This window comes from Maniola hyperantus, chromosome 7 (assembly GCF_902806685.2).
Source record: "Maniola hyperantus chromosome 7, iAphHyp1.2, whole genome shotgun sequence".
NCBI classification, from domain to species: domain Eukaryota; kingdom Metazoa; phylum Arthropoda; class Insecta; order Lepidoptera; family Nymphalidae; genus Maniola; species Maniola hyperantus.
Window position 1 is genome coordinate 7,528,821 of NC_048542.1, and position 13,155 is coordinate 7,541,975.

The 13,155-nt window shown below is 32.9% G+C and overlaps 3 protein-coding genes across 3 annotated transcripts in view; 1 reads left to right on the forward strand and 2 right to left on the reverse strand.

Moving 5' to 3' along the window:
* Positions 1–1,220: 1,220 nt before the first annotated feature.
* LOC138402578 (uncharacterized) lies at positions 1,221–2,997 on the reverse strand. The gene is made up of 4 exons (XM_069499710.1): positions 2,319–2,997; positions 2,086–2,181; positions 1,825–1,984; positions 1,221–1,381 (listed from the first exon to the last, which is right to left on the reverse strand). Exons 1-4 carry the CDS (start codon positions 2,895–2,897, stop codon positions 1,221–1,223), a joined length of 996 nt encoding a protein of 331 aa, XP_069355811.1. The 5' UTR covers positions 2,898–2,997.
* A 1,596-nt stretch (positions 2,998–4,593) lies between these two features.
* LOC117983988 (uncharacterized) lies at positions 4,594–6,583 on the forward strand. Its single transcript, XM_034970635.2, has 4 exons — positions 4,594–5,393; positions 5,473–5,553; positions 6,162–6,324; positions 6,420–6,583. The coding sequence occupies exons 1-4, from the start codon at positions 4,689–4,691 to the stop codon at positions 6,581–6,583; spliced, it is 1,113 nt and encodes a 370-aa protein (XP_034826526.2). The 5' UTR covers positions 4,594–4,688.
* Positions 6,584–10,393: 3,810 nt separating this feature from the next.
* Positions 10,394–13,155, reverse strand: part of LOC117983442 (facilitated trehalose transporter Tret1-like) — an 8,724-nt gene continuing 5,962 nt past the window's right edge. The window contains exon 8 of the mRNA XM_034969992.2: positions 10,394–10,710. Coding sequence (XP_034825883.2) covers positions 10,450–10,710 — 261 coding nt within the window. The 3' untranslated portion in view covers positions 10,394–10,449. The remainder of the gene's footprint in view (positions 10,711–13,155) is intronic.

Here is a 13,155-nt window from a genome sequence, read left to right on the forward strand (position 1 = left end):
AATAGAATAGAATAGAATATAATGTTTTTTTATTCATGTAAACTTTTTAAAAGTGCTTATGAATAGTCAGGTAGTTTTAATTTACCACTGGTTCGGAATGCCGTTCCTACCGAGAAGAACCAGCAAGAAACTCGGCAGTTGCTCTTTTTAATTCTTAATTTTTCAATTTACAATGTTATTATACCGTACTATACAAGCCATTCAAAATTGCAAGTAGGTATGCAAAACGCAACTCAAGGCGCTGGCGCGTATTTGTCTGCACGCGCAGCCCCCCATGTTGAAGCCGATTAGAAATCCAAAAACTGCATACGAGGCGTGGGAAAAACTTGAAAATGTATACGAAGGTAAAGGTCTCACGAGGCGCCTAGGGCTGTTGCGCACATTGTTCGCATTAAAGCTCGAAGGATTCACGGATATGCAGACTTATTTAAATTAAAAAAAAACAAAAAAAAAAAAAAAACCGACTTCAATAACCACCAACACTAAAAAGTAAAAAATAATTTAATTTATAACCCAATATATTATGTATACAAGAGTTATTGTAGTTCTTTAGTCATATTTTTTGGAGCCACCACAGAGTCAGTAAGATCCCGGTTAACACAGAAATATCAACGGAGGCTCGAGAAAGACGACACTTATTCGGCTTTAGCTGTGAGTAAACCGAGGAATAAGATTTTCCGCTGGTCTGGTGGACAATTTTGGTCTCATTAGATTCAGTACACCTTAAACTAGGCTCAAGGAAGTTTTCAGGTCAAATATATGGATATTTACACGCTAGTAACTACATACATTTCTTTAAAGCTTAGTTCTTCATTCTTCATTATATCTACAATATTTCTAAAAATTATGGAAATTGCACTACATTTACATGGGGAGAAAAATGTTATCGCTTTTTGTATGAAAATTTACAACTAGACGATCCTCTAATGATTTTAAGCTTATTTCGTGGTTTAATGACATATTTTAATGTATAAAACAGGTACATACCACGATTAATTTTTGTTTTTATTTTGCCGGACAGCTCGTGAAGTTCCAGCGAAAAGAACAAGAAAGAGGGTAGTTCGCTACTGCCCTTGACAACTCGAACTTCATCTCTCGCAGCACCGCAGTCCTGTCGTGACCACGACCCATGCAATTGGGTTGAAATATCGACAAATAAAAACAAATATTAATCGTGGTATGTACCCGTTTTATACATTAAAATAGACGATCCTCTTTATTTAGTGAAAAGCAAATTGTAAAAGCACTGTAACGTAAACAGCCCACTGCTCGAAGAACCTCAAAGGTAAAGTTGCATCGATTGTTAAAACGCCACAAGCAGACATCTTAGTAAACTTTGATCGATTGGTTCTCATTACGTTCTTGTATAGCTTTTTTAATTCTGGAAGTAACAGATATGGTTAAATTATAATAAAAGAAAATTAGAAGAATTTGAAAATTTTCAAATATTTTTAGAGTTCCGTAGATACCTCAAAAGGACAATAAGGAACCATTATAGGATCACTTCGTTGTCTGTCTGTCGTGTAGTCTGTCAAGAAAACCAATACGGTACTTCCCGTTTACCTAGAATCATGAAATTTGGCAGGTAGACAGGTCTTATAGCACAAGTAAAGGAAAAAAAACCGAAAACCGTGAATTTGTGGTTATCACAAGAAAAAATAAAAATGTGTTCATGAACAAATACTGACTCGCACTTAGCCGGTTTTTTTTTGCAATGAACTTTCGAATCGTCGAGTGAATTTACCACTGGTTTTGAATTCCTTTAACTCGAACAAAGCTGGTTTTTTTTGAGTCAGCTAGTCTAGAAATAAAATTAAAGCATACCGGGGTGCGCGTTACTTCCTAAATTCATGACACAGTTTCTTTCAGCTTCTGCAATAGTGGTGTAAAATTCTTCACACCCCTTGATACATAAACTGAGAACCAAAATATTCTTTACTATCCAGCCAAATACGAAGGATTCTGCAATAATGCTAGTAGTGCTCTGAAAAAATTGTTTAATATCAAGGCAAGGAAGATGAATTAAATGATAATTTATTTAATTTTCGAATAACTATTATTTTATAAGAGAAAATGAAACTTTACCGATGCACTCTCTAAAAAATTAACTTTTCCTATTTCTATGAAAATCTGAGAATAAATGAGACCATGGGCGAAACCATCAATTATTTGCAGCAAAATCTGAAAATTTAACATAATTTTTATCAACTGTAGTTTATCTATCTGTCTGTCTGTTACATTTTCACAGGCCATTCGCTTAGCCGATTTTAATACCCAGAGAGCTCTAGTAAAACATAAGGAAAAAAAGAAGTTCTTACCGGTAGCTGAAAAATATTTTTAATCATATCGAATGAATTTAAAATATCCAAATAAGCATCTAAAAATCCTTTTAAATAATATTTGCTATTCATTTTGCCGATGTCGTTATCATATTTTTGAAATCGTCTTGAATAATAACGAAGATTAGAAATCCACCAGCCAAGGCAGTCTTGGCATAGTTTTATATATCGAAAAGCACAAATCATGTTTACATCATAGTACAATAAAAGAAATACATAAGCAAAACGTGCCACACTTATATTAACTTCATAATGAAATAAAATTATAAACATGACAGCCACAAGAAGATAGATAAAGTAGATTCCCGCTACATAGATCCAGTTTTCTTTTTTCCAATTCTTAAAGTTGTTCGAGATAAATCGAAAATTGTTTATTATTTTTTGAACTCTCACCACAAGTTGTATTTCATATTTACTGCTATAAATATTACTGAAAAACAATAAGATGCAGTCACTGCAGTAAAATACAAAGTTAAAAATCAACGAAAAACGAATCGACGTTTCAAAGCTTAAATCCATTCCATCAATTCTAGAATGGGCATAATGAGCATATATCATCAAACACACAAAAACGAATGACAAGATACAGTAAACATATCCTTTGGGATAAATGAAATTGTTCCGAATAGTATATTTTGAAAGAAATGAAGTGTATTGTAACAGATTAACAGGCAGTAATGCAGCTTGAAAACTTGTATCGATGAAATTGGTTTGCAGATACATTTCTGTATTTGAAATCATTTTTTAACGTAAAGCTCGCTTAACTTCTTAAGTACTCTAGAAAAGGCATAGAAACAGTCTGTACTTTAATAGTAGTTTATTAATGTAGTAAGGGATTGAGTTCCGGAACTCCAGTTTTGGTGTAGGTAACTCCGGAGTTATGAAAGATTAGGTACAGGTTCGTTAGTAAAAGTGTAGCTGTCGTGAACATAACTAAAGTTCCTATTTTCAGACTCTAAGAAAAGATTGAGCTTTTTTAGCTTTTTATAAAATATCCATTTCATTTTCTGACTGATTTGATTTATTTCATGCTCGGACTTGAATATTCATTTAAGCGCAAGAAATATTTAAATCAAACGCATTATTTAATCACACTCAATTTTTTAATAAAATTCCGAAACTCCAGAACACCGGAATTAAAACTCTGAGCATCGAAACCTGACTCCGGAACTGAAAAATAGTCCGAACTTCAAGCCCTATAAGGTAGAATGTTTGTAACTAAGTAATTGATATTAGTTGATTGTTTGAATAGTAAATACGAGTAGAGTAATATTTCAAAGTAGAATAAATTAAGGCATCTGTCACGGTCACAGACTATGACGTTTGTAGGTAGGGGTGAATCATGGGTGAATCTCACTATTCCCATTACCTATTGCAATGCAATGGTAATATTGATATTGAACGTTCTTTCAAATCAGTCTCACTGTACCCATAAAGAAAGACGAATGGAAATAGTGAGACTCAGGTCCTCCTACAAAATGTCTCGGTATTCCCATTTGAAGTGTTTTTAAACCGCCCGATAAAATTCGAAACTGACCATATCTTACAAAAAAATAGCCACAACAAGACATACTGAAACCGTACCTAATTGTCAGACCGATAAAGAGAACATATTTATTTTATTTATTTATTTTACACTTTATTGCACACAACACAAAGTAAACATTGAAAAAACACAATACAGGATAATATTGAGTCGAGAATATTGTTGCAGTTAACAAGCGTTTTCTTGGTCGCGAATAGTCACGGTATAAAAACGCAACGGGAATAGTAAAAGTAGTATCAGTATTACCGTCAATGGGAAAGCTCAACGGAATAGTACCTATACCCGTAGGGAGTATATTATAATGAGGTTAAATTGTTGGATTTCAATGAATTTTTATTCATTATGTTAGAAAAAGTATTAACAGATATTATTACTACTTAAAGACTTATATCCAGGTCAAATCAACGTTGTAAGTAACTGATGCCAAATCAAAGTTGCTCAGCATCTTATGTAATTTTGAAGATTCTAATTTGTGCTGAGACACTACTTAGTTTTATTAAAATTCTCATAATCTTGGTTATCATAGGTATTTTTATATATTATCAACTATAGTACCTATACTTACCCACTTTTATATCGCTGGCTACACATAAACTTACCAATATTATATTTGTGTTGCTAACAATTATTTTAATTAACATATCAAACCAATCCACTTACCGATTGGACATTATCGAATTGTACATATTAAGTATATTATATTTCAGAATAGGTCAATTTAATTAAATGTATTGATTCGATTGGCACTCGTAAATAGAAGACTACGTAGCAACCACAATATATTGTAACTTGTAAACAAAAATATGCTTCAAAAGAGTTTTTTGGATATTATCAAGCCTAGTTACATTTTAAGTGTACCTTTTTGCATGAGAAAATATAAGTTGAAGGGTGGTTGCATATCAAGCTTAACAAAATGGGATATTTTTTTTGCAGTTGTGGGAAATTTGTTAATGTATATCTTATTATACATTACATTATTGTCATTTATGTACAGTTTTGAAGAAAATTTGATATTCTACATTTATGTAATTATCTACGTATTGTATGCCGCAAATCATACAATCCACAGTATTTTAAACATTGCTCATAGTCAAGTATATGTAGACACTGTACTGAAACTTCAGAGAATTGATATTATTTTATACAACAAAAATGACACTAAAATGTTAAAAAATATAACAGCTCTTTTTCTAATTATGATATTATCATTATATACTGTGTTACTAGTGATGAAACTGTCCATAGACAGACTATGGTATTGGTCAAGAGCTATATTCATATTTTTAACGGTAATTTTCGACCTTGAGTTATTTTATGTAGCCCTATTAATATACTTTTTGGCAAGGAAAATTGATAATTGGAGTAAGAAAATGAAACAAAAAGATCGAATTATTTCTATAAAGAAGATGATAAGGGAAAATCAAGATCAGGATGATGATGATTTATACTCTGTTTTTGAAAATATTATTGAGTCATTATCGACTATCGAAGAAACCTCACAGTTTACGGTACCTGAATGTTTTACTACTTATGTATTTGAATATCCCAATAATAAAGAGGACAAAAACTTAATTTAATTTTTTGCAGATAATGAGTCACTGGATTATGCAATTTATCCAATCAATTGCTTATATCCAGGTTTTGATACAGTGGTCTCAAAATAAAATGGTAAGTGGCACCTCATGCATAATGCTGAAAACATCATAATATTGTAGGTAGGTATAGTACGCGACAGGTATGGTACTAACTACTAACCTAGCTAACCTAGTACCCACTAGGTACTAACCTAACCTAAACAGATGCGAGCACGGGCGACGTGCGAGTGTGCGGAGCGTGTCCCCCCCCGTCCCCCCCCCCCCCCCCCTCCTATCCCGATTGCCATCTCAACCGGTCGCGGACTATAGGTACAATGTATGTTATAATAGGTAAAGTCATAGTAGGTATAAAGTTTCACAGCGCTTTCAAAAAGTGCTGAACGGATTGTATTGATTTTTCATAATATATTGATCGTATTTGTTTTCAGCAAAAGATGGGTAGAGTCTTCGTCATAGCCCATGCGTAGGTAGGTACCTAGCTGGCTTGAGGCAGCTGGGTCATCCACCATCATATTATATTAAAAGATGATGCCCGCGGCTGGGTCTCCGCGCTTGGCCAGCTACGTCTAGGACTATGGTCAAACCGCTTCTCATTCTGAGAGGAGACCCGTGCTCTGTAGTAAGCCGGCGATGGGTTGATCATGATTATGACTACCCATTCTAAATTGTATATTTTTGTAGGTCGACGGAATAGTATTATCATCCCACTCAATTGGAATAGGTATTTGGATCACAAAGGGTACGATTATCGAAATCGCACTGTGCATCAGTTGCCAAATGTTGTACAGGCAACTTACAAGAGCAAGAACTGTAGTCCTCCTGTTTTTAAATGATTCATATTCTTGTAAGTAGAAAAACATGTTTGGATGGAAACTTTTCAAATTTTTTTTAAAATATATTTATTGTATAATCAATTGGTTTATTTATTTTATTTCACAGTTATAGATCGCAGACTGGCTAAAACTGTTCTTCGTACAATCGATGTACGCTTAAGGAAATTAAGTGGCTGCAGAGTTTTCACTGTTGAAGCGGCTTTACCTTTGTATTTCACTGCACAGTGTACAAACTACACTTTTGTACTACTGCAATTCGCTTTCTTATAAGAAGAAAAACTTTGTACCTACCTAGTTACACATAAGTGCCGGTACATGATTGTAGAAACTTCAGCACCCACACATTATTATTTTAATAAATTATAAAAAAAACTGTATTTATTTTTGAACCAAAATGTTTTGTAACCTAAGTAGGTACAGTACGCGACAGGTTGAAATGGCAATCGGGGAGGAAACGCCCCGCACACCCACACAGCCCCCGCGCTCATCGGGTGCGGGCGAGCGCGGGTGACGTGCGGGTGCGTCCCCCCACCTCATACCCCGAATGCCATCTCAGAAACTGAAAATGCTGAAATGAAAATGTTGAATTGACAGAAAATGCTTTTTTTGTTATTTACCAAATTATCCATTCCCCTTTCATTCAACCTAAACAGCTACTAAACTTGTCGGGCCACCAATTTAAATGTTTCATGCTTTGCAACCCATGGCTGAACTAGTAGGTAAATATGAAAAACGTTGAAAAATACAAACAGCTATTTGTATTATCATAAAGTTTGATAAGTACATTTTGCGCAATCATTAAAAATGGGGTAAATAGATATACATTTTTAAGTTTATGAATTACGTAAATGGACCGACCTGTGTTGTTTAATAAAATTTACAGACGACTAATGGCTTCTATATAATTTATAAAGTTGCCGCCATTCCATTTTCAAATTAATATTTGTTAGTGCGAAAGTGAAGTTCCAACTTTCTCTTTGACTTAAACATGCTGGAAAACGGTTTTGTTTTCAGTTTCAAAGCTTTCTATTTCTTTTGGTTGCCATTTTGCATGAGGAAATTTCATTTAAAAGGGACTCGTATATCGCCTACTACCAAAAGGGATATTATTGCAGTTATTTTTGGAAATGTAGCATTGTATATTTTTCTATACTTCACGTTGGCGAAATTTATAAGTGTGCTGGGTGCAAGTTCTATATTTTTTATTTATTGCATGTCCTACATTATTTACGCTATTAACTATACCATAATTAGTATCTTAAATATTGTTAGAAGTGGAATACATGTTGATATCGTTTTACAGCTTCAAAAAATTTACATCATTTTATTTGATGAAAAAGACACATTAAGATTCAAAAAATTTGTTCGTTATTCCATAAGTACGTTGTTTTTGATATATGTACTGATAATAACAGTCAAAATGACGTTAGATCCACTTTGGTTTTGGGTCAGAGGCGTTTTTGTATCGCCGACAATATTTTTTGAGATGGAAATGATATATACGGCACACATTATGTACTTTTTGGCGCGCAAAATTGAAAAATGGACAGAGTTTATCATTGACAGACAAGCAAAGATTTCAATAAAAGGTGTTTTAATAAGAAATTGCAAACTGGTTGAAAAAGAAGATATTATGCTATCTACCTTTGTCGGCATAGTAAACACTATAATACACACGCAAAAAACGTCACAATTCGTGGTAAGTTTTAACAATATCAACAATAATACAATTTAAAAATAAATTGTCTCTTTAAAACTCCTAAATATGCATTATTTTACTTTGCAGATATTCACACATTTCATCATGCAATTTTTGCATTCAATTGCATACGTGCAAATCACTATAGAATGTTCAAACAGTAAATCGGTAAGAACGATTTTTTGAATAGTCCTACTACTAAAATGTTATTTAAGTTATATAATATTTTTGCCAAACAATTTTTCTCAGATAGGTGAAACATTATTTCTAACGCACACAATAGGAGTAACCTTATGGATATTGAAAGGGATGCTGTTTGAAATAATATTATGTGTTTGCTGTGAAAAATTATATACAAAAATAGAAGATGCACGAAAGTCAACACTGTTTTTATTAACTGACTCATATTCAGGTAAATATTTTTTCGCTGCACTCCTAAGGTAGCGGTAGCTTTTTACTTATCTTTAAAAAAATATTTACTATCAGGGGGCTCGGTAGTGCCCCTGCCAAGACGAGCCAAACTACATTATATAAAGGACGGGGCACTACGTAGGCCTTTTCGAACCGTCAGCTTCGGTCCGGATGACGGTAGAAAGCTGAAATTTTCAAGATAGGCTAGGAATTGCATAAAACGAACGGAAAAATTCAATATTGGAAACATTCATCCACCACCCCCTCGTATAAAAGAAGCATATTATCTGTAAAATCTGTCACTAGAATGCTGAAATCTGACTAGAATACTGATTTACCGCTAATTACATGAGTTAGCAAACCAACACAAAAACGAGACAACGATAGAGAGTGGACCATGATACTTTTTATAAGTAGGAAAATGAAGTTATTTTAGTCTCGAGAAGAATGTAAAGGTGTGAAAAAATACATAATATCGACGTGGACACGTTCATGGGAACTGGGATCGTTCATCTCATCATCATCATCGAACATCAACTTCATTCCACTTAACTTTGAAACTTAGCATTCTTTTAAACTTTTTTTTCTGAATCCAGATAAAGAGCGAAAATTCGCAAAAAAAATCCTTCACATAATCGACGTCCGGTTCGCGAAACTGAGCAGTTTCAGAATATTTACTGTAGACACGGCACTGCAGCTTCACTTGGTTACACTTATCACCGACTATACCATTGTATTGTTGCAATTTGCATTTTTATAAATGAATACTGTACCTTTTCAGGATCCAATAATATACACAACAAAAGTGTTCTTTTTAGTAGGTTCTAAAATCTGAATAACTTTCTAGAGTTATAGATTTAAATATAGGTACATAATTGGGGCCGATTCTCTTGTACACAATCTCTAAACTAAACTAAATTAACAGGTCTAAATTTAGTGCCATCCTTTTCCGCAAGCAACATTATGAAAGGGATAGCAATAGATTTAGACGTGCCATTTTAGTTTAGTTTAGAGATTGTGTACAATGGAATTAGCCACATTGATAGATCATCAAAACTTATTTATTCATTTTGAAAGCAAATTTAAAACCACTTGTAATATCATGTTTTGAAAATTGCTATTTTACATTTATTAATAAAAATGTAAAAAGGAGATGTTTCACGAAATCTTTAAAGGCCAGTATGGCCTTTGGAGTTCGGCGTTAGATCTTATACAGCGTATCAAAATACTTAGATACTTAGGATACCATAAAATAGCGTTTCATTATAACATTGTGGCTAATTCCGTTGTACACAATCTCTAAACTAAACTTAAATGGCACGTCTAAATCTATTGCTATCCCTTTCATAATGTTGCTTGCGGAAAAGGAGAGCACTAGATTTAGACCTGTTAATTTAGTTTAGTTTAGAGATTGTGTACCAGAGAATCGGCCCCAATGTCTTTGATATGGCCTTATTTGCTGGTACAAAACAAGAATTTACGCTGTGAGTTGCAACACAGAACACAAAATCAGCGGTAAGACGTTACGTAAGATGTACCTAATAAGTAAGTATTTGTATGAATAGAGGGATTTCTCTATTTCTTAAGGAAGTGTACAAGATGTAGCCCAATTTGAAACATTTCCTTTCTTTCAGTTTAGTTAATAAACTTAAATATTTACGATATAAGTGGGTATACGTCCCGCAAATTGCTAATGAGCGTGGCCACCATTTTAGTGACGTCAGCACTAGACTGAAGTTTCGAGCTGATGGTATATTTTTATTTCGGTTGACGTCAAAATGACGTCATTTCGATGTTAATGAGACATGGTTCCAGCGCAATAGCAATTTGCGGGACTTATGGTTAACAATTTCAATTTCGCTAATGACCTAAAATATTTCAAGTAAGTATAAAAAGATTGGTTTATCTTATAATGGCAAAATTTTACCAAAGCTATTTTTAAAAATGCAAATTAAAAGACACAGTGTATTTTTAAATTAAGTACTTTATCATAATTGATTAAAGTTATCGTAATTTGATGTACATGTCAAGCACCATTCATGCGATTTTTTATTGCTTTCTTCTCCTTTTTAGTCCAAAGGTCATTGTAAATTTCTTCAAGCTTTCTGTTCTTCGTCTCTGGCACCACCAGAAATACGTATAAAGCTGTAGCTAGACACATCGCTCCAAAGAAGTAGAACGACACGTACACTCCTATCGTTTTAGCTAACGACTTAAAAAATAGTAGTTGAAAGAAATCAGAGAACGACGAAATTGCCATTGTAGTTGCCAATATTGTGCCTCGGTACTAAAAAGAAAAAATAAACTATTACCTTTCTCCAAATTTGCGCAATAAAAACGGTATAAAATTGATGTTTCTCTGTCTGTTCGTCACCTAAGTATGCGTATAATAAGTGGTGAATCAAGCGACAAGTCAAAATTTGTTAGAACCTGTGCATCATTCGTTACGTATTAAAGAATTACACGCCAAAGTTACTGTTGCAAAATAAAAAAGTACTGATATGTCCTGGTCATTATTTCGAGAAATGTGTTCAAAAGTATGGAATAATCCATATAATTATCTAGTAATTAACAAAGATTGTCCTAAGAATGAAGGAGGTTATAGAAAATCATTTGATACATTCATTGTGTTCGATTAATCATGTTAATTTATTTAAATATAGACGTTTCCTTCAAACCACGTCATTGATTTAAACGTATACATATATAACACTCCTATTATTTTTATAATGGACCGTCATATAAAGCAGCAGATTATTGAAGCATCCGAAGCTGTAAAAAGGAAATTAAAATTATTGAAAGATTCAAAAACTGATAATGATATGGTTCTTCAATCAGTATTTAAACCTATTACTACTTCACTTGATCGTATCGCCGATAAAAATAATAAAAATATTGATTTTGAAAATTTTGATGTTTCTAAAGAACCTGAAAGCCGTGAATGGAGCCAGTTAGATCTGAAACAGGATACCACGTTATTGGATCCAAGCGATTCTAGTAATCCTCAAGAGTCAGATGATGAAAATAGTGATGCGTCATTTAAATCGAGTGAAACATCTAGTTGGTCCCTATCGTCAGAAAATTTCGGGGATATTCCATTCGGTGTACGATCTGTAAATGGAAAACCTTTCATAGGTCTTACTCCGATTAAAATTAATAGTAATTCTTTTGTAATTGCTGAAAAAGAATATAAAAAGACTCCTGGTCTTAATGAATTGTTACTTAGTAGAAACCCTAACCTATCTTTGATCGATAAAGAAGATATAATAAACTATAAAGCAATCCTTTTGACAACGAATGTACATCGTCGAGACTATGATCCATCAAAACCAATTAAAAGTAACAAAGGTCAAAAGTACATGACTATAATAAAACCAATATTTCAAATCCCTACTTTGGAGGAAAGTAAGAAAACTGTGAGAGGTGATGGTCTTCCTTTTATGAAATTAATAAAACCCAATACGGATTACGTTTATTGGAATAACCCTAATGAATTGGTTGAACGATTGAAACTTTTGATTGCTTCAAAACAAGCTGGTAATACTGGATTAGATAATGAGATAATATCGATAATCGAAGAACTCAGAGAAAACGGTGATCTTAATTAGTATATAAATACTAGAAATATTATCTGATTAGAGCAGTAACATTTTATCCATACTTCTAAGCTGATCAAAATGAATATCGATAAATTCGGCCATCACGTTCATAAGCGTCTACGTGTGTCAGAATTATTTGATTTTGATGACCTTGTAAAAAAGACAGAAACTGGAGAGGTTGATCTCAAATCATCATATTTAAAAGGTTTACCATCACCAAAATCACGCGATCACGCAGTTAACAAAGAATATGTAGACAATTTAATAAATAATTTAGATAAAAATATTGTTCTTGACAAATATTTAAAGTTCGAAAATAAAACACTTGATTTGCAGTACGCAAAAATGAAAAACTTACAATCTCCATCAGAACCAAACGATGCTGTTACCAAAAACTACGTTGATCAAATTCTGAGTAATTATTGCACTAAAGAACAATTGATATTTGAAAAAAGTATTTTAAATAGACAAATTGCTATGTTAGTGGTAAAAAGTTTGCGTGAATATTATACTAAGTCTGAAATAAATAAACTCATTCAAGCTTCAACTAAACATGAGTAAGCAACAAGTTGTTGAAGAAATTCATAAGCAAGCTCGAAAAAACTTTCAGCGTCGACATGTAAAATTGAAAGGTTTACATGATTTGTGGCAAGCTGATTTAATTGATATAAAAAATATCTCAAATGTCAATAACAATTTTAAATATATCTTGGTTGTAATTGACTGTCTTTCAAAATATGTTTGGGTATTTCCTCTTAAAACCAAAAATAAAGAAGAAATTTTCAATAAGTTTAGTACATTATTTAAAACAGGATCCGTGCCAAAGAACTTGCAAACTGATTTTGGAACAGAATTTTATAACAAGATGTTTAAAAAACTTATGAATGATTATGGTATTAATCATTATTCCACATATTCAACCAAAAAGGCTTCTATCGTCGAAAGAGTAATAAGAACTCTGAAGAACAAGTTATACAAATACTTTAGTCTAGTGGGAAATTATAAATGGTTAGGTAAACCACTTCAAAATGTTGTAACATCGTATAATAATACTGTCCATCGCTCAACTCGGTACAAACCAGTTGATGTAAAGTTTGATAACGTTTCAAAAGTTTTGTGTAATATAAAAAAAT